The sequence below is a fragment of the Myodes glareolus genome, chromosome 7 (genome assembly GCF_982192425.1).
Source record: "Myodes glareolus chromosome 7, mMyoGla1.1, whole genome shotgun sequence".
Lineage (NCBI taxonomy): Eukaryota > Metazoa > Chordata > Mammalia > Rodentia > Cricetidae > Myodes > Myodes glareolus.
In genome coordinates, this window is record NC_142032.1 from 61,988,829 (window position 1) to 62,015,687 (window position 26,859).

The window sequence follows — 26,859 nt, forward strand, 5'->3', positions numbered from 1 at the left end:
CCCTCGCACACAGGGACAGTAGGCACAGATCAGAGTGGCGCAAGGCTGAGGGTTCTTGGAGCCACCAGAAGCCCTTGGCTGGGAAGGCTTCCTGGAGGTGTGGAGGTGGGAGCCACGGCATGCGTGGCCCCTTTAAGAACCGGTGCCCGAGGAGCGCGGGGTGCAGGGGACCGAGGGCGGTGGCAGAAAGACCCACGGCTGCCGCCAGGGCTCCGCACCCAGCGCCCGCTCCGCTGACGTCACCTGCCCCCGAGCGGCCCACTCTGATTGGCTGCAGGTGACGTCAGGGGCTTTTTCGCTCGGCATGACCTCATCCCCGCCGGCAGCCCCGCCCTCCGCCCCGGGCCTGTCACTCGCGGCTCCCGCGGTGGCCCAGCCGGCTCCGCGGACCCCCGCCCCACCCGGACGCCGGACGCGGGACGCCGGACGCTGAGCCCGGCCAGAGCCGCCAGCCGCGCCCGCCGAGCCGCGGGCTGGGATGCGCGCCGTGAGCGCGCGTGCCCGACCGCAGTGCGCGCGCTCCGTCCCGAGCGAGCGCTCCCCGCGGTGGCGGCGACGACGACGGCGGCGGCGGCGACGCGCCCCGCGCGCCTCTCCGGCCCTTGCCCCGGCTGCGCGGGCCCCCGACGGGCCCATGGGTTTCGTGACAGAACGGGTGCCCTGAGCGCGGCACCGACGTCGGGGGCACCCCCACGGCAAGCGAGAGCCAGGTGAGCCGGGCGCGGGCACCGGTTCGGTTCGGAGCTGGGTACGGGCCCAGGGCGTCCGGGAGGTTTCAGCGGGTGAGCGCCCTGCAGGAGGCTCTTTGGAGCATCGAAGAATGGAGTGATGACTCTGCCCTGCGCACTGCGCGCGCTGCGAATCCGCGTCCGTCCTGAGCCGTCTTTCTCTGCGCATTCCTTCTTATCTGGAGAGACGTACATTAGAGATCTAGGGATTCGTGGGGGAGGGCTGAGATCCAGCACAGATCGCTGAGAATCTCTGCAAGGCGCCCCCGCTGGCGGCCAGAATTGGAGAAGGTCGTCCGCGGCTGCAGCTGGCGGCCGGCGAGATGCAAAACCTCCAACGCCAGAAGGTCGGCTCCGGCCTGTGGTAGGCTCCGTGTCTGGAGGGAAGACCTTAGGACCCCCCCCCTCTCCGGCTCTCTGATAACTGTCAGGTCACCCCCACTTCGGGATGCTCCATTGGCCTCTGCGGATAAAGAACATCCTTACCCGACGCAGAGGCTGCAGGCGCGATGCTGGGGGAGGGGCCCGTACAACCGCCTCTGCAGCCTGTCTCCCTGTCCTATCTGCCCACCTTGGGAGGGAGCGGCCAGTCAGTCGCCACGGGTACCTGTGGGCCAATCCTTGCAGGTGGAGGGGTAAAGACAGGCCCAGATTCCACTAAATCCAACCTCTTGGGTAAATTTGCCTTTGACTCCTTGTTGACAGGGTGTGCTGCGTTCTGCAGCAGAGAGATGGGAGCTCTGGGTGATGCAGTGATGGGGGTGGGGGATCAGTGTGGCATCTGCAGTGCTCTGTTGTTCAGCTTGGGGTGGGAGTGGGGGTGCTTCAGACCAGGGGCACAGCTTCTTTCACTGTGGGAGTGCATTCAGAATGGAAATTCCGTGACCTGTAGACCCACCCTCACACTTGCTTGTCCCCCAGGGTAGCTGGGTAGCTGGGTGGGTGAGTGTAGCCTAGGATGCCAGGCTCTGCTCAAGGAGGTCAGAGTCCCTGTGCATCCACTCCCTGGTTAACAAGCACCTGCTACAGATGAGCAGATCATGTGACCAGGAGCTGTAGGTTCATCTTTATGTCTGACTGCTGCAGTCAGCTTAGAGACCTCAGGAGAGTTGCTGGGCAGGTTCTCTTTCCCTCTTGCCCTGTGCCCTTGGGGAGACTTGAGGGGAGACTGAATATAGATGCAGGAAGATGCTTCAAGGCAATGTATCTAGGGCTCCTGGCAGCATCTCCTTGGGCTGATGCTGATGTCCCAGCCCTGAAGTTTCAAATGGACAGGTGTTTTGGTACATCTGTGGATATGGAGTGACTCAGATATGCAGCTCACAGAGAAAACAGGGACAGAAGTTGAGCCCACAGCAGAAGAAATAGTTATATTGTGGTTCTAACAACCATTGTGAGCCAAAGAACTCTGACTGGACCTCTCAGAACCACAGCTCTCTCAGGCTCTGTCTCTTCTTGTCCTGGCCATTTGCCCGAGACAATGTTTCTGTCCCCTGGTACAGGGGAGCCTGACTAGAGGAGCCATGGGCTCAATTGCCATACAGGAGAATTTGACCCCCCCCCCCCACAGATGGTCTCTGCCAGGCTCCAGAAGTGCCTTTTGTGACAGTGAGCTGGTATCTTCATATCTTGAGCCCCTAATTGCTGACTCTTTTCCTGAGCGCTGCCTGACTATGGGCAAGGATGCTCAGGCTAGACCACTGTGGGAGGGACCCAGTCTTACAAAGACTGATGGTCCTGGCAATCATCTCTAGAAGGAGGGAATTCCTTGTTACTAGGCACTGAGAAAGAAGTAGCTTGGTGAGGATGCCACCCAGGGAACTTGGGCTTTGGTTGGTCACATAAGGACTCAGGAACTGGAACATGCTGTATGGAAACCCCAGTGTGAATGACTGGCACTTGGTATATGGGCACCAGGAGCTTTGGTATATAGAAGACAAGGATGCACGTGCAACTGTATACTTCAGTCTTTCTCTCCAGGAGACTGTAATGCCGTATGTATGTGCAGATGGACACATTGACACATGTATAATTGCACTCAGGGACAAGATGGATTGTCACTAAGGCATGCATCTGCCAGTGTGCAAAGGGATGTGTTCCTATGCCCAGGGAACAGTGCCACAATGGCTGGGCTGTGGACCTGGCCTGCAGCAATGGGGGCTGTCTGAGACTTCCCTGAGGGGTGTGGTCATTGGTTAAGCCTGCCTGGGAGAGGTTTCCTAACCCTGACTTTGGACTCAGGAGTGCTTGCCTCCTGGCTCAAAATCCTTTGATGAAGGTCCACAACCTCTGCATAGAGGGTTCTTGACCACCCCCGACCCTGTTCAAGGCTCTGGAAGAGCCAACCGATAGGTGTTCTCCCTGGGAAGGACTGGGCAGGGAGTACTTGGGAGCATATGCTTTGCTCGGATTTTGCCTGGCCTATCTGTGCCCTGCTGACCTCAGAATTGACCCTGCATCTCTATTTCTAGCCCCAGTAAATTCTAGGCCTGATGGCCAACACTGAGGAAGCCAGGGTGAGGGTACAAAGAGATGCTGTCAGGATGTGCTACTGAAGACCAGCACCTGTGTGAGGGGGTTCGTCCAAATCTTTGCAGTGCAGTATACTGATGGTCTCAGAGGAACGGGGAGCTAGTGAGCTGCAGTGTGGGGCTGGGTCCTGGGAATTAGAGGCAAGTAGGGCAGGGTTGGGATAAGGGGCTTTGTTACTGTCTTTAAGTGATAGGTCGGGGCTACTGGGCACCTGCCATGGAGGAGTGGAAGCATAGAAGAGGGAGACCTGCCTGATCTGCGGAGCAGCCTGCTTAGTGGCTGCTGCAGTAGGAGCAGCCGTTGCCTGGCACCTCTGCTGTTGCCATGGTAACATCGGAGGTGCTAACTTGCTAATGAGTCCCCCTCCGCTGCAAATAACAATACTGTAATGGTTAATAGGGCTCAGCTCCGGTTCTCAGGATTCCCTGGGAGGCAGAGGAAAGGACAGGTAACAGGCCTAAACAAAGCTGCCCCCATCCCACCTGCCACCAACCAGCTCCCCCCTGCCCTTCCCTCTCACGTGCTCAGGCTTCCCTTCCCTGCCATCCTCAGCCGCAGCTCCTTAGAGGTGCTGTGCTGTGATGAGGGTCTCCAGAGGGTGCACCCCCAGCACAGCTTCCCTCACAGTAGTTCGAGGGCTGCTACAGAGGGTAGGGCTGCGTCTTCTAGCTCTCTGGACTAGTTGCTCTCTGCTTCTCTTGATGCATTTAATCCATCCCACTCACCTGGGAGGAGGCGGAAACTGCTGGGGGGCAGAGCCAAGGGAACCGCAAAGGTCCTCTGTACCCCAGCATCTTGCACTATGGTCCTCTCAAAGACCTGGGTTTTTAGACTTACTGTCCAGCCCTGCTAGTGGGAGGATTTGCTCCTTCCTCTCACCCAGGTCCTGACCATTAGCCTGTTGTTCCCTCATGCAAGATTCTGGTTAGAACTCAAGGAAATGTCCCCAAACAGCTAAAATAGGCGTTAAATCAGACTGCTTTCATCAGACAGAGGACCATTTACACAAGTAGTTTATTTTCTGTTGAGCTTCCTCTGTGTGACTGCTCCAGGCCTGGCTCCCCAATGAAGGCTTGCAGAGAGGCCTGGGACACACATAGATATCAGGGATTAGCACCCCAAAGCCCCCACTGACTGTGTACTGCCCAGGTCCTGGAAGTTGTGCCCTTGCACCAGCATGGCAGCTCCGTGTAGGCTTTCCACAGGGCCCCAGGAAAGCCAGAGGACACTTCACCCCAGAATCCCTGGCTGCAAGGGAGGATTGGGAATGGGCTATGCCGGGCGAGGGCTCAAGGGAATGTCTAAAGAACTAAGTTCTTTCCTACCCCACTAGATTTGTGAGGCTAGATGGGGGAGGTACTATTTCACCTCCCACTGCCTCAAGCCTCAATTTTTCCCATTTTAAGGCAAACTCATTGTCCTGACACTGCATGTGTGGTGGGGGCTGCAGGGGAGACAGCCCCTGACAAATGAGGGTCGTCAAGTCTGCTTGACAGGGCTTCTATCTGTCAGGGATGCCATCTGTCTCCAGTTTCTTCACACATTCCCCAGCCCAAGACCCTCTAGGGCCATTCAGAAGGCCCAGCAGTTCCAAGCATCCTGTATACCCAACCTTCATCTTAGAGCTGACAGCACCCATCCCCTTTGTGCAATGGGTAGAGTGCACCAACCTCAGCACACAACAGTAGCAGTGAAAACAGAAGCTCCCAAGCACCTGGCCTTCAGCCTCTGGGAGCCCGTGAATGGGGTGTGGGAGGGTGGTCCTGCCCTCCTATATACCAGCATCCAGATGATGAGCTTAAAGAACCTTTCCTGGAGATGGATTCTAGGAATTGGCCGTGCAGCACTGTGTCAAGAAAGTGGGCGAGATCGGAGAATCCCTAGCTGGAAAAAGAGCAGAGAGACAAGCTTTGTACCCTAGGGTCCTGGGAAGAAGAAAATGCAGAGACCAACAGGACAGAGGTTCTAGAAAGCACAGATATAGGTGCACACCAGTGCCCATAATAAGAATCCTCCTTTGGGATCCTTATTTGTCCTCAGCCTTGCACAAGAAGTACGGGGTAGTCAGAGTCTCTTCTATGCATTCACTCTACTGGGTAAGGTGTTGATTCATCCATCCAGAAGGAAGGGCCCAAAGGACATGCCAGCTGCCAAACAGAGAAGCTGCCTGGGAGTCAGCTGTAGCTACTCAGATCCTGCCATCTGCTGACCATTCACCTTTCCCTCAGGTCCGGAGCCATGTACTAGGGTACCCAGAACGCTGCAAGGCCACGCCCTCCTCACTTCAAGGGTCACTCTCCCCACTGCCTACCACCCCACCATGGCTGGGGATCGGCTCCCGAGGAAGGTGATGGATGCCAAGAAACTGGCCAGCCTGCTGCGTGGCGGGCCCGGGGGCCCTTTGGTCATTGACAGTCGGTCCTTCGTGGAATACAACAGCTGCCATGTGCTGAGCTCTGTGAATATCTGCTGTTCCAAGCTAGTGAAGCGGCGCCTTCAGCAGGGAAAAGTGACCATTGCTGAGCTCATCCAGCCATCGACACGCAGCCAGGTACCTGTCTTCCACCATTGCATATGTAATCCCTGGGGCTGACCATTGCTGAGCACTTGTCACTTCTGAAAGAAACTGGAACTCCTTAAGCCTGGTACCCTGATGAAGCACATCCCCTTCTCTGTCCCCTAATTCCAAACTGAGTTTCTTGGGGGGTCACAGCTGAGAGTGCTGTAGGGCAGTCCCCTCTAGTGAGACCTTCCTCTAGAAGTGTTGGGGGAAGCCCCTTTGTCTACCCATCTTCAAGGCAGGGTCAGAGGGAGAATTGCTGAATGGATAAGGGAAGTGGGATTGCACAGCGGGTAGACCAAGGTAGGTGCAGTAGGCTGGTGCTTTCTGAGGACAGGGACAGCTGGGTCTGGCCACTCTGACTGTAGTGAGGCCAGGAGCGGGTAACTAAGGGGATTATACTAGTCAGACCTTTTCACTAGCCTCCCCATTCCTCCTGCCACCTCTCAGAGTCTTCAGTGACCCAGAATGTTCTCTGTGACTCCCAGGAAGTACCTTCCTTCCACAGAGGAAGGGACCAATTTCTCCCCAGGTCTATCCAATGCAGCAGCTGGAGAGGGACTAACCTATCCAGGAGCATGTATGGCCTGGGATAGCACCAACTACCAATTGCTCCCACCTCCTTTGGGTTAGAAGACCTGCCAATGGAACTGAGGCTTTGGGAGGGTTTCAGCCTCCAAACTGCCCGACTCAAGCTATGAAGTGAGAGAGCCCAGGTGGGGTGCCGCTTGTCGGGAATCCCCCACTCCAAGGCCAGAACTGGCTCCCTGTGGTGCCAATGAAGGGAATCCAGTGATTAATCACCCCCAGCGAGGATTTCAGCCAGAGTGTAATCCTATTGGTTGCTGATGACATCATCCGGCCTGGGGTTGACAGCTCAGCTGGCTTAAAGGCTGAGTGTGCTTGGGAGGCAGAGACATCAGCCTGTCTGAGCAAAAGCCCCTCAACATCTGGCCATAAGGCCACCACAGTGGGGAGAAAGAGAGGAATAACCCCAGCTCCCAGTTTCTGCCTCCTGACCTGGTGATATTTGGGAGGGGAGTCCTGTTACAGCCTCAGTTTCTCCATCAGGGGCTGCGGGGCAGCAAAAAAGAAAAGAGAGGTACTGGTCTTCTAGGAAACCTAGGAGCCAGCCCAGGCTCTGTGTATGTGCTCTCTGGGGCCCCATGATGCCCACCTGTGTTCTTTAACATTTCTAGTTCTGGTACTTTTACCCATGAGGGACATGGCTGCCTAGAACTGAAGCCATCCCCAATCCCTAGTCCTTGTCTGGTGCAAAGCCTGTTGGTGGAGCCATGGATTTTTCTGCCTAGCCAAGGGAGTGAGAAAGAGGATGGCAGCAGCCCCTGCCTCCTGTCCTCTGGCACCTCGATCTTTCAAATGGCCTAACTTCTGCCCTTATGGTCCCCTAGGTGGATGCCACAGAACCACAGGATGTGGTAGTGTATGACCAGAGTACACGAGATGCCAGTGTGCTGGCAGCAGACAGCTTCCTGTCCATCCTGCTCAGCAAGCTGGACGGCTGCTTCGACAGCGTGGCCATCCTCACAGGTGAACGTCAGGAGTGGGCCAGGGCTGTGGGATATACCTTCCCTTCCAAACACCCCTCCCCATGCACTTCGCTAGGACGAGGAGTGTCAGAGGAGAAGCAGAATTACTGGGACAGTAAGAACACCTCTAGAGTTCTCAAAACCCACCTCTGCCTGCAATAGCAGAAGAGATAGACAAGCAGGAGCTCCCCCAAAACCATGTTTTTGGTAGGAAGGGAGCCGGGGACCCAGGCTACAACCTGTTCCTGTCTCAAGGAGAGGAAGTGAAGACTTTATCTCCTGAAAACCTTAGTCTGTCCCAGAACTTGTCACACACCAAGGACCTTACTCAGACAAGGTACCAGCTGGCCACAGGTTATCTCATTACTCCATCATGGCTGCTTCTTAAGGGACCAGCAGAGTGTCTCTCTGGACTACCTGTGCTCCAAAAGCAGTCTGGCCAGCTGGCCTCCAGTTCCTACTCAGAGTCACACACACCCGCTGACTCATGTCTCATACTCCCACTCTCAACCATGTGCTTAGACACACTCACCCTCGGGCCGTGGCTGAAAGGGCTTTTGTAGATTCTACCTCCCCGAGAGGCAGCCTAGATTCCTAAATAGCTGCTAGAGTGGGCTTGTTCCAGGATGCCTACTCTGGCTGGCTGGAATCTAGGCCCTTTGCTGATGCCCTCTGCCCATGCTGGTAGCCTCTGCATAGCACAGAGCTGATGGAGTATCCTCCACACCCACCCGCTGCATATAGAGTGGAATAAGTGGGTGGGTAGCCAGACCAGTTCAATGGCCCCAGAGTCCCATGAGCACTATGACATCTAGCCCAACCGGAGAGGGAGGCTGAGAGGACCTGGACGGCTTTAGCCAGACTAGTAGGTAGATGAACCCAACCTGAGGGGCTTTGAGTGGTTTGGAGGCTCAATATCATGGGTAGGGTGAGTGTCTATTTGGATCTGAGTTATGTGGCATCAAGCTCTGGGCCAGTATGGTCAAAAGATAGCTGTGTGTCTATGTACTGTGAGCCCAAGATATCAGCCACATGCATATACACACGCACCTCATTTCTGGTATCAGTGCAGATGCTGAGCCTGCCTGGGTAGGATTCATGATTTATTGTGCATTTGAGAATTCTTGGAATCATGAGCCGCATAGCTGTACCATAACTCCAGCCTTCTGGGCTTAGTTTGGGAGGAAGAGGAGTTTGGACCTTTTTATAAGCTCACTAGGCCTATGGGAACACCACCTGTATCTAACTCACCACCCTAGTCATGAATGGAAGCATGAGGTTCTTCTGAAAATGTGAAGGGCTCCAGAGCAGCACCCTCCCTGGCCCTAGCAGGACAGCTCAAAATCTGGCAGGTTCTGTCCCTTGGGCCAAGGGCAAGGGGCAAGGACAATATTGGAGGCTGGAGAAGTCCTGGTCTGGGATCCTCCCAAAGGGTTCATCTGGACCTGGTTGTGCTCTATCCAGCCCCCTCTGCAGTTCTAGATGTCTATCTTGCCAAGTTTGAGCCCAGACAGTTTGCTAGGGAAGGGGGGAGTCCTGGTCAAGGCAGTGTGAGACAGACTCAAAGTGACACCACATCAACACGGTCCCTATTGAACTAGTGTAGAATCAGAAGCAGACTTCCGAGCAGGGGCTGGGGTGATTTCACAGCACACACATAGTTCTTTGGCCCCCTGGCCAAATACAAAAGAGGCCAGGCTTTTAAACATCACCCTCTGGCTGGTACTCACAGGAAGCTTGGGAAGATGGCCAGTGAAGGCAATCAGGAGAGGGTCCTGAGAACCCCATGCAGTGCGCCTGCAGTGGTGTTATCTAGGGGGATGTGCCTTAGGGTTCCTTTTTTGTTTTGTTTTGTTTTGTGTTTTGTTTGTTGTTTTTTTTTTTTTTGAGGCAGGGTTTCTCCATGTAGCCCTGGTTATCATGGAACTCAGTCTGTAGACCAGGCTGGCCTGGAACTCACAGAGATCCACCTGCCTCTGCCTCCCAAGAGCTGGGATTAGAGGCCACCTGGCTAGTTAGAGTTTCTATTGCAGTGAAGACACACCATGGCCACAGCAACTCTTATAAAGGAAAGTATTTTATTGGGACTGGCTTACAGTTGGGAGGTTTAGTCCATTGTCATCATGGCAGGAAGTGCAGCAGGAAACAGAGTGGTGCACAGGCAGACATGGTGCTGGAGAGGGAGCTGAGAGTTCTACATCTGGATCTGCAGGCAGTAGGAAGAGTGAGACAGTGGGAGTGCCTTGAGCATCTGAAACCTCAAAGCCTGCCCTCAGTGACACACTTCCTCCAACAACAAGGCCACACCTCCTAATAGTGCCACTCCCTGTGGGCCTGTGTGAGCCATTTTTATTCACACCACCACAAGTAAAGTTAGAGTTTATTAGGAAAGAATTTTAACCTAGATCTCAGTATGCTTTAGTTCTTTGCTGCTGCTGTGTTAAACACCTAATCAAATTTAACCTTAGGGAGGAAGGGTTTATCTGGCTCCCCCGTAAGGGTATAGCCATCATGGTGGGGAAATTAAGACTGCAGGAGCCTGAAGTAGCCGATCACATCACGTCCACAATCAGGAACAGAACCGCAGATGTGGGTAGGCTGCTGCTCAACTCACTTTTTGTGTTTTGTACCATCCTGGATCCTCTGCCCAGGGAATGGTTATGTTCATAACTAAGATGGCTCTTCCCACATTAATGAACATAATCAAGATAACTCCCTACACGCTTGCCAGAGAAGCCTCTCCTGAGTGATTCTATATTCTGTCGAGTTAGCAATTAACCATCACAGTGTGCATTATTAGAGAAAGGGGGAGGAAGGAAGGGGCTTTAGCTCTTTAAACAGCAGGCAGACCCTTAGCCAGAAGCTGGTGCGGCCTGTCATTGTACTATCACTGTGGAATGTGAGCCAGTGATGTCACAGCTATGAAACAAACAGGCTCTGAAGCCTGGAGATGCTGACATGTCCCAGACCCTGATGGGCAGAAATGGCTGTAATAAGAGCAGAGCAAACCTGGCCATCTGTTTGCCCGGACTGTGCCAAGTTCATTGCACAAGTAAATACATGGTTCTATATGTGTTTCCCTGTAAACGTCAGGCATGATGATGGCACTGTCTCTGGCCTCCCAAGTTCAGGGAGTAGGGGCTGTGTATGGGAATGTTCTATAGGATGGTCTGAGCATTTTCTAGACCCCCCCCCAGAGACTTACGAATAGCTGAGACACACTCATTCAACCTTGGTACCCCCCATTTCCAGCCACTCACATAGCCTGGGATAGCCCCCAAATACCTAAAGCCTCAGACTTTTGAGGGAAATGGAGTCCATAAAAGGACTCTGGAAGGGTGTGCAAGGGCCTCAGCCCAGCCTGGGAACTTTCTAAGGTTCTGAAAAATCCGGGGTGACTATACTTGGCAGAAACATTTGAACCTCCCTCCTGTGGGTAGGGTGGACAGGGGTCTCTTGTAGAATTCCTTCTCTGGACATGCTGTGGAGGAAAGACTAAGACCCAGGCTTCTAGCCAAGTAACAAAGGAGCTGTAATCTATGGAACAGGCTGTGCGGAGGCACCATCCCTCTAGGGCCTACCGTGAGTGGTCACAGTGCCCAGCTCAGCCTCCCCTTGGAATGTAAGTGGCAGCATTGCTGCTATCACCACCTTCTCCTCTAAGGCCACCAAAGATAAGATTTCATTGAGGAAGTAGGGAGCAACACATCAGATGCGCTGATTGAGGGGTTGTGCATACTGTCTATGAGCTGGGCCAGTGTGGGGGCAAAGGTAGAAGCTTCTCTTTTCTTAGGGATTATCCAGGTCCTAGCACCTGCCTCTTTCAAGACTGGGAAAAGCAGGGTGTGTGTGTGTGTGTGTGTGTGTGTGTGTGTGTGTATGTACGCACATGCGCCCAGAACCCTATCCTCACTTCCTCCCATGGGACACATTGGGTCTTAGCCCAGGCGTCCTGTGCCTGGATGGTGTGATTGAGACCAGACACTGAGCTCACTTGCTTGTCAGAACTTGGCATCATGGAGTATAGGAAGTCCCATTCTGCTGAGCTCACCTCACCATGCTAAGAGCTGGTTTCTGGATGAACCCCAGCCAGGTTAGATGTGGCTGGGTCTATTTTCACCTCTTTATAATTGTGTTTTTCTGAGTCTGTCAACAATGCTGTATGGAAGGCAAAATAAGGAAACTGAGGCCAGAGGCATGCCTTGCCTGAGGTCACTCAGTCAGATGTACCAGCTTGGGCATCTCAAAATGGTGGGGGGGGGGGTTTCCTTCCCTATCCCAGAGTCTCGATCTTGGGTGTATCTAAACAGTGGCAACAGGGAGCAAGCTGTTTGTCCCCTGGGAGCAGGCTTCCCTGTTTCTCTGTCATCTCCTGCTTGGTAGACTGGAGCCATGGCTGAACCACAAATGCCCTGTGGGCTATGGCAATTCCAGTGGGTGATGTCATGCCCAAAGAGGCCCCACCTCAGAAGCCCTTTCCTCCCAGGCCTGGCACTAGAGTCCAGGCCTGTGGCTTCCAGCCAACTAGAGTCAGGGAGGGATTGCATCAGCATGGAGAGAGGCTAAGTGCCAGCCTGGCCCCAGGCCAGTGATGTACAAGGGTTGGAAAAGAACTTGCCTTGCCCTACCTGGGGAATAAGAGACCCTTGATAAGGTCTGAGCTGTCCCTTGTCTGGCTTCTATGTGCTGTACTGACAGGCCACCTTGACCCCACATTTATGGGCATCAAAGGCATGCCCCTGAGCCAGTCCCTAATTAGCCTGAGGAGGAATGTGGGCGTAGGTGCCTGCTCTAAATGGACAGCAGCACAGCCCCCAGTGCTGAGAGAAGGACAAGGAGCCTGCCAGCAAGAGTCCAGGTGCTAGGCCAGAATCCGGATGGGCTTGGGGTCCACAGGGTGTGGTTAAGCCCAGAGGAACTCTCCTGTCCTGGCTGGCCAGCCTCCTTAAAAGCCTTCTGTGTCTCCTCCCACAGGGGGCTTCGCCACCTTTTCCTCCTGCTTCCCAGGCCTCTGTGAGGGAAAACCTGCCACCCTACCATCCATGAGCCTCTCTCAGCCCTGCCTGCCTGTGCCCAGTGTGGGCCTAACCCGTATCCTGCCTCACCTGTACCTGGGCTCTCAGAAAGATGTCTTGAACAAGGTGAGTGCACAGGGGGGGGGGGGGCACCGCTGAACCACTGATGGTGTAAAGAGGTGGGATCTGGAATTAGGTCCTAAGGTAGTCTGAAGGGAAGAGCAGGTGATAGGTGAGTATGGGGTGGGACCACAGGAGGACCTAGAGCCCCAACCCACTGGACCACAGCATGGCCCAGGGAGGAACCCAATGAGGCTAGGTGGAAGAGCAGGCTCCTGGACTCCTCTGTGGTGGGGCGCTGGAAGCCTACATGCCAAACTGCTTCTGTCACTGGGCCACTGGCCAGCTCTGAAAGAATCCCATGTTTTAAAAATGGCGAGGAGGGGAAAGGATGAAGGCACCGCCCAGGCAACCATAAAATTCCTGGGAGCCCAATGCATTCTGTAGGTGTGGCTTGCAGAAGCCATCCTTCCTGTACCGATCAGTGGGCTCAATGGTTGAGATGAGAAGGGGTTCCTGGGACCAGTCTTTTCCATATAGCAAGATTCTGAACAAAATCTGAGGCTCAGGAGCATTACAAGACTTTAGAGTCCTTCTATTCTGCAGAGAGAGAGAGAGAGAGAGAGAGAGAGAGAGAGAGAGAGAGAGACTGAGACTCTCAGCTCCTCCTCTAGGGGGCTTTGCTTTTCTCTGCTACCCCATTCTGACCCATCTTCCTACCCCTCCAGGATCTGATGACCCAAAATGGAATAAGCTATGTCCTCAATGCCAGCAACTCCTGCCCTAAACCGGACTTCATCTGTGAGAGCCGTTTCATGCGCATCCCCATCAACGACAACTACTGTGAAAAGCTGCTGCCCTGGCTGGACAAGTCCATTGAGTTCATCGGTGAGGGGAGGCTGTGTCTGTCTCTATGGGGCAGGGGAGGCTGGCTCTATGGGATTGGGGAGGGGAGGGGAGGGTGTGTCTGTCTCTGTGGGATGGGGAGGCTGGCTAGAGGGAAGAGTGGGCAGAGGGAAGGATTACTCCTGGGGACACCCGGCTTTGGGAAGTCACCCACACCGTCTGCCATAGGGAGGGTAGGGGCCAACCTTGAGCAGGGAGGAATAGTGCAATCTCAGTCCTCACCTGGTCCTCCACCATCCACCTGCCCCCAGATAAAGCCAAGCTGTCCAGCTGCCAAGTCATTGTTCACTGTCTGGCTGGCATCTCTCGCTCTGCCACCATCGCCATCGCCTACATCATGAAAACCATGGGCATGTCCTCTGACGACGCATACAGGTACTCTTCCCCTCCCACGTCCTAGGGACCTGGAACTCCACAACCAATGGCTAACAGCATTGCCCTCCCTTCCTCTCTCCACCCACTACTGCCCTGGCAGGGAGGGAAAACCAGAACCCAACACAAAGCTTGGGTACCTCAAGGTGGCCGTGGGTGCTGCATAGGGGGAAAATCAGCACAAGCCTGTTCTCACAAATTTCTCTTGCTTGTCCAGGTTTGTGAAGGATCGGCGCCCCTCCATCTCTCCCAACTTCAACTTCCTGGGCCAGTTGCTGGAGTACGAGAGGAGTCTGAAGCTGCTGGCTGTCTTGCAGAGTGATGGACCTCACTTGGGGACCGCTGAGCCCCTCATGGGCCCGGCAGCAGGCATCCCACTGCCCCGGCTGCCACCATCTACCTCAGAGAGCGCTGCCACTGGGAGCGAGGCAGCCGCTGCAGCCAAGGAGGCCAGCCCAAGTGCTGGAGGGGATGTTCTGATCCCCAGCACAGCTCCAGCCACCAGCGCACTGCAGCAGGGCCTGCGTGGCCTGCACCTCTCCTCTGACCGCCTCCAGGACACCAACCGCCTGAAGCGCTCCTTCTCCCTGGACATCAAGTCAGCCTATGCACCCAGCAGGAGGCCTGACTTTCCTGGCCCACCAGACCCCGGCGAAGCCCCAAAGCTCTGCAAGCTGGACAGCCCGTCTGGGGGGACACTGGGCCTGCCCTCGCCCAGTCCGGACAGCCCAGACTCTGCTCCAGAGGGGCGTCCACGACCCCGCCGGCGACGGCCCCCGGCCAGTTCTCCCGCCCGCTCCCCGGCTCATGGCCTAGGCCTGAACTTTGGAGACACGGCCCGGCAGACTCCGCGGCATGGCCTCTCGGCCCTTTCGGCACCCGGACTACCCGGCCCTGGCCAGCCGGCTGGCCCCGGGGGCTGGGTGCCGCCACTGGACTCCCCCGGCACACCGTCGCCGGACGGACCCTGGTGCTTCAGCCCGGAGGGCGCTCAGGGCCCGAGCGCCGTGTTCTCTGCCTTTGGCAGGGCGAGTGCTGGTGCACCTGGACCGGGTGGCAGCAGCAGCAGCAGCAGTAGCAGCGGTGATCTGCGGAGGCGGGAGGTGCTGCGGGCTGAACCCCGGGACGTGCGGACCGGCTGGCCTGAGGAGCCTGCTTCAGATACACAGTTCAAGAGGCGCAGCTGCCAGATGGAGTTCGAAGAGGGCATGGTGGAGGGGCGGGCACGTGGCGAGGAGCTGGCAGCTCTAGGCAAGCAAGCCAGCTTCTCGGGTAGTGTGGAGGTCATCGAAGTATCGTGACCCTTCAGGAGTCCCTGAGCCCCCGCTCCAGCTAGGCCAGGTATAAATATATATTATATATAACACACAGAAAGGTAAATGGTTTTACTGCAATTTTTATCAAGAAGTAAATATTTCAATTTTTTATTTATTTAAGCTAGTGATCTGGCAACTGTGCGGGGCGGTCCTCAAGCTCTGTTTTTACTGTCTGATATTTAAACTGAAACAGGTTTCTAAGCAATATGAGGCCACCTTCAATCCCAAACTGGATTGACAGGCCTGGGCCCCTCCTTCCCCCCTCCCCTCTGGAAATAGTACTGACCTTGCAAAGAGCTGCCCTGCTTTCCTGCACTTTTTACATAAGAAAAGGGGGAAAAGGAGAAAGATAACCCTTCTTTGCCACAAACTGAGCCGCAAACCCCTTGTCCTTCCTTTCCTTCCTCTCCTGGTCTCTCCTCTTCTGTCTTTCATGTCTTGGGCTCTGTAGCAAAGCCATAGATAGGTTAGGGGAGGGGGAGACCCTAGTGTCCCTGCAGAAGGCCCCACTAGCAGCCCCCCCCCACCCCTCAAGTTGCCAAGTCTTAGTGGTATAGGGGTACCCTCTCTGCCTGTCCATTACCCCAGGGATGTTCCTTGGCAGGTGTTGGTGGGCACTGGGCCCAATGGACCAGAGTTTTCAGGGAGACTTGGACAAGGAGGGGGGTTCTGAGAGCCAGATGAGGTAGCCCCCAAGGCAAGGATGGAGTAGACAAAAGAGCTCACACTCCTGCAAGAGTGAGGTCCAGTTCCTCAAAAGGGCCCAGGAGGCCGTTCAGAGGAGAATTCTCGCTTTCCTTTGCAGATGCTCTTGCCCATTGGGAAGCCCAGTAGACCCCCCAGCATGGACTGGGGTACTGCCCAATGCTGCAGGTAGGGGCAGCTAGGCTAGCTAGGGCTGGCAGGGGCTAGCTCTGCTGGTCAGGGGGGAGTTCTGGGTCCAGTATAAATGGGGGTAGATTCACTCTCTCCTTCTAGGTTCTTCCTGCCCCTGGTAGGACTTGGAATTCAGGTGCACCTGCAGGTTGAGGGGCCTCTGGAGCAGGCCTCCTTACAGATGGAGTCAAGCACCTACCAAGCCCTTGGGTTTCCAGGAAGTGGGAATCCTCAGCTTTGGGAGAACTCTCTCCAAGCAGAGAAATACCCCATCTAGACACAGAGATGCTGGGGAAGTCCTTGGTGACTACCCCATCCCCACAGGGGCTTCTCAGGAGGGAGTCCCCCCACCCCGTGTGCTCCCTTCCCAGGGTACTTTCCCACTGTCTTCAAGATGAGATTCTAGCCTCCACCGAAGGTGGCTTTTTTTCTTTTTCTTTTCTCTTTTTCTTTTTTTTTGGCTCAGAGCCAATCTAGAAGCAAGGACAGGAGAAAAGTACCAACCACCCTTGCTGAATATCCTCTTGGACCATTTGGGATCCAAAGGTTTGAGGCAGAATAGGGATCCTTGCCCTAAGATCTCCTCAAGTGTATGAGTGGGGCTGTCCTTCAAGGAAGAAGCCAGGGGCTCGGTAATAGGCAGCTGGGGCAGGACAGAGTCCTGGAGAAAGACCTAGGATGGCACCTTTCTACCCCGCCTCCCTTGCTGTGTCCTTCTGTTTGTTCTTTTGACCACTACCCTGTGTTCCTGTCATTCTCCTTAAGCAAAAGTCCTGTTCCAGTTCTCTTGACCCCACCCGTCCTGATCCCTGAGAAAATAAGATATTGTTGTATTTGCAATCTATGGATTAGAGGTTTAAGTATTTATTATTATTATTATTGGTTAATTATTATTATTATTAATTATGTAAATTCCCTCCTGTCTGTCATTGAATTTCTAAGGTGACCCTGGGTGTGGAGGATGCACTGGCTTCCCCCTCCTTGCCCTTACCCTACTGCTGTCCAGGAGACAGTAGTATGTGGCCACCAGTTGGACCCTAAAGATCCCCCTTGGGTCTGGTCCCTCCCTTCTCTTCGTGGAGATATGGCATCTATCCTGGGCACATGGGGCTCATTAGCCTCAGTCTGTCTCTGTTCTCACTCATGACCCTGGTCACCATAAAGTGAGCAGACAAGATGGAGGATAAGGTCCCAGCTGCCTGCTCTGGTACAGGGTGGAGAGAGGTGGAGCACAGGCCTTCCCTGGTGGCTTTTCACCCACTGTCCAAGGTGTGGAGGATATAGGATCCTCCTGAGCCTCTCTTGCTCTCTTACCCCCATACCTGGTCACTGCCTGGCACTGGAATGACCCAGAATGCACCTGGCCCCCTCCTGTTGTTTTCTGGAAAGTCCAGTATAAGAGAGGTAGCTGGTCCCTTACCCAAGGACCAGGGTGCCAGCTTCCCCCTTGGGACCCTTCCCCATGAGGCCGCACTTTCCCATCCCTCCTTTTGTATTTGAAACAATGTGTTGTAATAAATCATAAGAACGATGTTTTCCCCAGGCCTCTGCTGCCTCTTTCTTAGGGCTGGTTGTGGGAGAGGTTGGACACTGGGAGCAGGGGCAGTCTGGAGGTTCCATGAGTCAAGGGCCTGGTAGGCTGTGCCTGCAAAGTGGGCAGAGGGAAGAATCTGAGGCTTATCCTTGGTAGACCAGGTATAGAGGGGCATAGGACCTGGAATGAACTCCTAGGGTGTAAACTACCCATTTTATTATCTGCTTTTTTTGTGACTGAAAACTAGGTAACTAGTTTTAAATATCAGTTTAAATATCAGTTTGCAGACTGGGGAGATGCTTCAGTCAGTAGTGTTTGTTGGGCAAGTATGCGTACCTGAGTTGGATCACCAGAAGCCAGGTACGCTGGCTTGCACTTGTAATCCCAGTAGTAGGAGGCAAACAGAAGGATCTTGGTGCTCCCTGGCCAAGCCTAGCCTACTTGGTGCCCCAGGCCAACTTGTTTATGTCTCAGAACACAAGTTGAATGGCACCTAGGTTGATCTCTACACACATACACGTGTAAACTGCATATACATGTGCACACACAAGAGCCCAGTTCATTTGTCAACTCCCTCCCAAGACAATCCTACTGAAAACGGCTCATTCCTTGCCTTTTCACATACACATACCTCACTACTGTCTTTTCAGCAGACACGGGATCACAGGGAATTATTTTACGTGACATAAGCACCGAAAGCATGCTGACGGTGCTGACTTCTGCAGCACACATGAAGATCAGCATGGCCCTTGTACAAGAACAACACAGAGATTCATGATGAATTCCATAGATTTGAGGACCCCCCCCCCAGTACATCTGGTAACTGACTCCTAGTGCAGCCCACCTTTTTTGGTCTCCCAGAGAATGTGCCCTTGGCTTCATCCATTTCCTCATCACTCCTATGCGAGGGAAGGGTAGAGGGGGTAAGGTGCAGACCTTGGGTCATGAGCTTCTCAACAGCCATCTTTTTAATCCCCCCGACTGGGACCAGGAGTCTCTCCCCTGCTCCTCCCCCCCCTTTTTTTTTGCTCTCATCCCCACCACAGATCTTGGGATTGGATGATTTCTGACATCTTCAATTTTTTTTAAGTTTGTTTTTGTAAAGTAAATGAATAAATAAATAAATAAATAAATAAATAAATAAACGGAAGCATACCAGAGTGTCTGATGTGAGCCCATCCTTGTCTCCAGACACAGGGTTCCTCTCTCTGGACAGACTGCCCCTACACCAGTGAAGACTGGCCAGTGTCCAGGCTTACCTACTATATGTCATTACAAGTCATGTGGCCATGGACATCCATGTATCATTCCATAGGACAGACTTCCAGATGTGGCTTTTCTAGGCCATCTCAACATTTTGTTCTCATCTTAACAGTCTGTGTGTGGACTCCCCTAGATGCCCTGTGGAAATCCCCAAGTGGGCTTCTTGGAGGATCTTAGTTCTCATCCCTGCCCCTGGCTAATACAGCATTCTCCAGGTTTGTACATCCTGTTCAAGAGACCCTTTGTGCTTTCAGGCAGGCAGTGACATTGGCCACTCATGAGTATCTGTGTGTGTGTGTGTAGGTTAGAAGATAGAGGAGGAAAAATCAGGAGAGGAGAGGAGGGGAGAGGATGTGGCTAACCTCTCTTCCAGCGGATCTTGAATTCTGCATCCTCAGCCCTTAAGCTGAAAGCTAGCAGCATAGTCTGCCTCTAGCGAGGATATTTTTAGCTCAAGAACATCTATTTATAGCCCTGGCAGCCCCTAGGAGTCAATAAAACCAAGGACTGGAAAAAGCTGATGGTTGTTTCAAGCGAGCCGGGTACTCCTTCCACCCCCAGCGCACATGGGCACCTGCAATGGAAGAAGGTGAGTGACAGCGTCTCTCCTGAGAGGCCAGCTGGGAGCACCAACCCCGGGATCCTGGAGATAGTGGAAGATTCCAAAGGGAGTGAAGGAGGTGCCATTTACTAGCTCACCCAGACTTCTAGAGGTCATCTTGGCCAAGGACTACACAACAGAGGACTATGCTAGGCTGACTCTGCTCAACTCCTATATTACCATACCTAGATACACAGCCTCCCCGAAAGACCTGATCCCAGCTTCCATCTCTCTCCCTAGCCCTAAGCCAGTCAAGAGCTGTTGACAGAATGACAATGAGAGAAAATTGTGTGTGTGTGTGTGTGTGTGTGTGTGCGCGCGCGCACACACACACGCATGCAAATGCATGTGTGTCTTTGGAGACAGGGTATAACACATATCCAGATAGCCTCAAGGCTAGCCTCAGACAGAGGATAGATAATTGGGAAGATGGGAGAGTAAGTGAATAGATAGGCGATGAATAAGAAGGAGGGTGGAGAGGAGGATCAATGGATGGGTGGGTGTGTGGATGGGTGGATGGGTGGATGGGTGGGTGGGTGGGTGGGTGTGTGGGTAGGTGAATGGATGACTGGATAGATGAATGAATAGACAGGTAGGTAAGAAGTGGCTGGATGGCTAAAAGTGAGGGAGGGAGAAAGTATGCGTGGGTAACTAATGTTCTATTACAATAGAATTCTTCTGTCTTATATCAAAGGCATGTGTTCAGCCATGCACAGAGGTCCAAGTCTATAATCCCAGTACTCAGCTGAGGCAAGAAGATTACTTGGAGTTCAAGACTAATCTGAGCTCCATGAAATCTATGTCTCAAAACCAATCACATGGAGGCCAGGGAGACGGGTCAGCAAGTTAGGGCACTTACTGTCAAGCCTAATGACCCCAGTTAAATACCTGGGATTCATATGATGAAAGAAAAGAATCAACTCCCCATAGGTTGTCTTCTGAATTCCAGATGCAAGTTGTGGAATGGACATGCCCACAAATATGCAGGTGTATGGTCACACATATAATAAATAAATGTGAAAAAAACCGTAGCAGATGGCAATAACAATAACGAAGGTGTGTGCTTCTCCCCATTCTATGTTGTGCTATAGACAGGCACTAGCCTTAAACATAGAGGGAACCCAGTGAATGCCCTCTGAGTAAGCCACACATTAGCAGTTCTAGGGCTGCACACCACCACAGAGCCCAGTTTCTCTCCCGAGCCCAGAGGGAGGAGCAGTTTTGTTCAATGTCCCTCAGCAAGTCGGGGCAAAGTGGGCTGGACTAGGCTCCCCATTTGCTCCACTGTCATTCCTTGCAAGACTGAAAAATCCCTGAAGACATCCTAGAGGACTGTTCTCAGTGGTCTTAGGTGACCTGTGTTGCCTGGGTGGATTTGTCAAAGCACTTCTCTGCTCAGGACTGGAAGGACTTGGGGAGCAATGTGGGGGGCCAGTTCCGAGAAGGGCACCATTTAGCTTCCAAAGGCTGAGTGGTTGGGAGAAGCTTGGGGCATGTATAGGTAAGAGGGCATTGCAGAGGGTCACCAGGCAAGAGAAACACAGAAGACACACTGCTAGGATCCATGGAGATGCTGAGGCCTCTATCTGGGTAGGGTGCTCAGGAGATGTATTGAACCTGCCTTGTTCTGAAGGGCAAATAGGGATGGGAGTATAGAGGATTCTGTAGAAATGGTGGATCATCTCAGGGTGGTGGCAGGGGGTTGGGAGCAAGCTCTCCAGAGAAATCAAATCTTATCTAGAAGGGAAAGCTAAAGTAGGGAGGTAGCAAACAGTTCCAGGGCCATTCCAGGCCCCAGAGCTTTCACTGGTCTCTAGGTGGAAGGTGCTTCCTGGAAGTAGAAGCAGGCACCTTGAAGTAAAGAATCAGGAGGGGAGCCAGTCTTGCCCAAAGAAGAGAGAAAGAGGAGGCTGTGTGAGCCAGTTTCCAAAAACTGTCCTTAAGGGTTGGAGAGCACAAAAGCTCTCTCTCTCTTCTGCTCCGTACCCCCATGCCTACCCCAGAACACAGAGAAGGATGCTGAGGATGCTACAAGTGGCATGCTTATGTCAAAGACCAGGCAGATGTCAGGTGAGCGCCCTCCAGTCTTTCCAAGCAGACCAAAACTTGTTTGGCTTTTGCATCTGCCAATGCACCCCTTCCCTCTCTAGGAGCCCCTGCAGTAGAGGTGATCTCAGAAAGGGGAGGGAGACAGAGGACTTGGGGGACTTCCCCTAAGTAGAAGGGTGCTCAGGGTGCAGGTGTGACTTAGAGATATGTCTCTACATCTTTGCAAACACCAAACTGAGAACTAGATCATTAGCCAAGGGAAGGACTGGCAGCCAAAGCCAAAGTTTCCTCTCAACCCTTTTCTCAATAGGAATCGCATCCAGGTATGGGGGTCGGTGGCACCATTGGTACCTGTAGAAGAAGCCAGACTCAGGCTGATGTAGTTAGTGGGCATGACTATAAACAGTGAAGGGGAGCCTCAAATACAAGCGGTGGAGTGAGTCCCCGAAAGGTTGGTGGGGAGGAGATTGGACCTGAGGACCTGACTCCAGAGGAGGCAACAAAGCCAGTTCTGGGTCCTCAATCTCCCACTGTCCCTCAGTCCTATAAAGTGTCAGCTCCCAGGAACATTTCAGGGAAGAGGGTAAAGTCAGGGGCTCTTCCCATGCATACTAGGCTCACAACACTACCCTGGAACTGGGAAGGGTCAGGGAGGTGGGGACCTGTGTTCCTCCAAGCTCATTTCCCACAGCGGCTCATGACCTTTGGCTTTCCTGGAAAGCAGCCTTTCCTCCTGACAATTGAAGGACTAAGTAAAAAGGAGAGAGACTGCCTACCTCTCTCTTTTCTTGTCAAGTCCTTGAATTTGACTCCTCCCACACCTCTCAGGCACACTCAGTAAGGTCCAGGTGGATTGGCACTCTACTTTCCCGAGTCTGGCAAGTCAAGTCTCCTCCCTCAGAGCCTCCCCCAGATCAGAGGTGGATCTTAGGCAAGAGTCTGGATGAGACAACCCACACGTCCAAGAGGACACTTCGAGCCAATGGAAACCCAGGCACAAACTTTAGGCTCCAGGTGTCTGTCCTGCTTGCTCAGGCTCCTCCCCTTGTCTTGTTCACGCTTTGGGCACCTAGGCCCAGGCCAAGCACCAGCAGGCAGCCAGCATTGAGTAGCCACACTAGGCTGAGTCCTGGAACGAGAGACCCCTACAGCCAGTCAATAACTTCAGTTCACGTTCTCACTGAGGACTTACCCAGCTCTTTGCTCTCTGCTGATGGTCACCGGTGGAGAAGGAAAGGTGGGGCTGGTAAGACCTTTCAACATGAGTCAGCGCTAATCTGAACCACAGGATTTAGGATCAAGGACCAAGTAGGATCAAGTGGGAAGTGGAGAGGGGCGTTTGGACCCCATCCCTCCCTTGGGCAGTGACTAGCCCCTCCCCCCCAGTCTGCAGACTGGCGCGGGTAGAGCTGGGGAGTGGGGAGCGCGCTGCTGTGCCAGTGGGGTAGGCACGGTCTTGTAGGACCTTGCAGGACGTCCGCGGCCACTGACTGGGCGTCTACTTGGTCAAGAGGTGCCCACGGTAGCAGTGGCTAGCGAAGGAAAAGCGAGTGAGCGTGCCCCAGGGAAGAGCTCCCTCCCGGGGCCCCAGATGGTGCATAACAGCGGGCGCAGTGAGTGCTCTGGGGCTAGAAGGCCTGGCACTGTGAGTGCAATGCCCTCAGGCGTCCAAGGCCCGCCCATTCTCCGCTGCGCCCTTCTGAACGCTACCGCGCTGGAGCTCCACCTGCGCTCCCAAAAGCCCAGAGGCGAGAGAGCACGGGTGCGTTGAGCACCTGCTCGCTCTGGGGTCTGCACCTAGCGCAGCTCTAGATCCTTGCACTAGATGGGAAAATGGTTGCCAGCGTTTCTCCTCACACAACCTGTCCTGACTAGGATGGCTTTGCAGCGCCTGTGGGTGACCTGCCGCTCACCTCCTCTCCAACCTGGAGTCCGGAGGGCTGCTAGCAGCCCGCTAGCGCCACCTGCTGCCCGTGTCTGAGCGGACGAGGGCTGACGCCGGTACGTGGGTGACAGTCATTTCTACTCAGTGCGTCCCACATATCTGATCTTCAAACTAATAGGAACACTTGACCAAGACTTCCGAGGTCTCCAGCCCTGCCTCCTTCCTACTTTTCCTCTGATGCCCTCCCCTTGGCCTGTCTGCAGCCTCAATTGTGCTGGCATCCTGCAACTGCACCTGCTGTTGGCTGTCTGGCTTCCCTCAGAAAGGTCAGCCCCACCCATGGTTTCAACCGTCATCTGCCCCATTGTTCCTCCAACCAGATTTCCTCCTGGACTTTCAGACCTGGAAATGCTGAGCTCACCTGGATGGTTTGACCACCATCACTCTATTTGCCCAGCCACTCCTACCAATCCTTCCACTCCCAGACTATCTACAATTCCTTCCAGAAGGTGCCTCTCTCCCTAGCCTGGCACATCCATTCCCTGCCCAGAGGAAGGTGCTGCCAGGTTCAAGGCTTCACTTAAACCCCTCCATATTGAGTGGACAAATCTTGGGGTTTACATTAAAGTCTTGGAGTGGGAGTCTGTTTCCACATATCATACCCAAAAAAGCCTGCCTGGCATTTGAGAGTTTCCCTCTAAGGTACTGTGTGTTTCCTGGGACTTCTGTAACAAGTCTCATGAACTGGGTGACTTATACAACTGGAGTTTCTTTCTGAATTCTGACTAGAAGTCAAAAATCAGTTTGCTTAGTGAGTGGAGGAGTGCTGAGAGAGAAAACCCACCCTGGGCCTCACTAGCTGCAGTGGGCTCCGAGAATCCTTCATTAAGTCACCAGTCACTTGGGATTAACATTCCCACATATTCCAAAATGACCTCGCCTAAGTTATATGGTTAAGGGCACAAGTTCAGTAAGATCACATTCTGAGGCCCCAGGCGTTAGACCTAATATGAATCTAGGGGGATACAGCCTAACCAATAATAAGCTTTAGAGGGTGGCTACATGTACATTTGGTTTTTTATTTTGTTTTGGTTTTGTGGCTTTTTGAGACAGGGTTTCTCTGTAGCTTTTGAGCCAGTCCTAGAACTTGCTCTGTAGACCACGTTGGCCTCCAGCTCACAGAAATCCGTCTGCCTCCCGAATACTGGGATTAAAGGTGTAACCACCACCACCCAGCTCTTTTGTTTTGTTTTGTTTTGTTTTGTTTTGTTTTGTTTGGTCACATGCACATTCTGTAGCTGTGGTCATGAAAGCCACCTGGACCACTTGAACCGCTACTAGAGCTGATGGAAGCTGAGGGCAGGAGACTAGTGATCATGCATCCCTGTAGATTCCCATTTCAGCATTTCTGGAATGTTTATAAGTACAGGTTCCTTGGGTCCCACCAAGAACTTCAGGTTGAAACCTAAGGAAAAGGGCCCAGGGATGTGTCTTCAGAGATTCCCCAGAGAGACCTTGTGTTTGGTGGTATCCATCCATTGGGTGGGGGTGGGGGAGGGACAAGAGTGAGCCCCAGTTGGTCACTATGGAGAAAGGCAGTCTTTGGGCTTCCTCCAAGCCTCCTTCCTGCTCTCATCTTAGTAGGTCACCTCCCAGAAATGCCTCAAATACCAGCTACTCACGATTACTAGAGCACAGGCTATGCCCAGATCAACACACTTAGCTGAAATGCTGAGTGCCTCCCCTCCCTTTCCCACTCACCCTTGCGATAGCTGATTTTTGTTGTCAACTTGATTGCAACAAGGGTCAGTCAACTAAGAGATAAGCCCCTGGGCAAGTCTGTGAAGGTATTTCCTGGAAGTTTCATCAAGGTGGGAAGATCCTACCCCAGGCTAGATGGACTCTCCAGAAGTAGCCCAGATAGAAAAATGGCTGAGAAGAATGCAGTGTTGCTTTTGCCTGCATGCCTTTGCTCCTTGCTTATGAGTGCATTGATTATGCTGCTGCTGCTGCTGCTGCTGCTGCCATCGCTGCCATCGCTGTCATCGCTGCCATCCTTTGCTGATATCAAAACCCAGTTACTTTCGTCTTCCATTAAGGGTTGAAAGCTCTCCAGGAATCCTCCAGGCCTTCAGCACCAGATTTATGCTGATGAGGCATTGACTGGGGTCTCAGCCTGGTCATTGTTGGACTACCTCGTTCAGATTATACAAGTCTATCAAATAAATTCCCTTTGCACTTATATTTATTCTCTATTTCATATTTATTCTAATAAATTTATTAATATACTATATATAATAAATGTGCATTTTATTAATATGCTATATTTATTCTATCAATTCTGTTCCCTCTAGAGAACCCTGACTAATAAATAAAGCCTCTAAGCCTCATCATTGAATGAAGACAGAGGCAGAGGCTGACCTATGTGCGTGCAGCAGAGAAAAGCCAGGAGTTAGTGGAGCTAGGAAGAGGCCAATGTAGCCTCTTGATCTCATGTTTCTGGCTTCCAGGATTGGGAGAGAATCCATTTCTGTTGTCTGAAGTCAACAAATTTATGATCCTTTCTAAGGCATTCTCAGGAAATCCCACAACCCCGTACCAGTCACTTCAGGGTCTCTCCAACCCAGCATAGATTTGGAAGTGACAGCAAGTATCTTGGGGGCAGGCACAGCCTCTGAAGTTGAACTATAATGAGCCTTTGGGAATAGAGACCTTGATGCGCGTCGTGCTTCTTGAAGGGTCTACTACCTCTTTAGGTGGCTGCAGCTCCCTGTTCAATGGACAAGTTGTCTTTCAGGAAGCAGCGAGATGCTGACTGGCATGCTATCTCATTTGGACTTTGGCTGGCAGGAACTGTAAGGAGCTTGTTATGGTTCCCTGAAGATACCAGACAAGACCTCAGTGAACAGGGCCAGGAACAGCTCACGATGCAGGCCTCTGCTTCTGAGATCCTGGGCAGCACAACACACGGTGTGGGGCCTGGGTGCAACCTCCCACTGAGCCACCTTAGCCAGGTATCTTGGTTGCACCTCTATGGAGTATAGTGCCAGGCTGCCCCAGGGCTTGCTTGTGATGCATTCACCAATTCCTCCTGAGTGCTTGGAAACGATGACTGCTCATGAGCATCCCCCACCCTGAGCTCTGGCTACTCCAGAAGCAGAGCACCATGCCCCATGAGCCACAAAAGGGCTTACTTGTGCTCTGCAGAGGGTGACACGGGAGTCTTTAAAACATCTCAGCCCTTTCTCTGCCACTGGGCAGAGATCCTGCTATCCAGTCTGCTCCTGTGGGTACCCACCTCAACTGTCCTTTTGGGCCTGAGGAGGAGAGTCCTTCTGGAAAGCGGAATGGCCTAAGAAGATGGAGGCACATGATCTTGAATCCCAACTCCCTACCTGGGTCGACTTAGGTAAGCATCTCAGTCTCCAAGTGAGAATCACTACCATGAGCTGCATGAGAATACAGTGAAGGCACAGGGTTGCCAGGGGGGTATCGGAGGTGCTGACTGAAGCCTTAGGAGAGCCGATGCTTGGTAGGGCTAGCGGAGGGGAGGTGGGGAGGTCAAAGATTATCGCAGCCCACAGGGTCTGTCTCTTCACAACTCTTCCCCAA

The 26,859-nt window shown here is 53.2% G+C and overlaps 1 protein-coding gene across 1 annotated transcript; it reads left to right on the top strand.

Annotated features, from left to right (window-relative positions):
• Positions 1–472: 472 nt before the first annotated feature.
• On the top strand, positions 473–17,453 carry Dusp8 (dual specificity phosphatase 8). The gene is made up of 7 exons (XM_048458281.3): positions 473–710; positions 5,489–5,811; positions 7,233–7,371; positions 12,345–12,511; positions 13,174–13,333; positions 13,603–13,726; positions 13,941–17,453. Exons 2-7 carry the CDS (start codon positions 5,581–5,583, stop codon positions 15,022–15,024), a joined length of 1,905 nt encoding a protein of 634 aa, XP_048314238.1. The 5' UTR covers positions 473–710; positions 5,489–5,580; the 3' UTR covers positions 15,025–17,453.
• Positions 17,454–26,859: the final 9,406 nt, after the last annotated feature.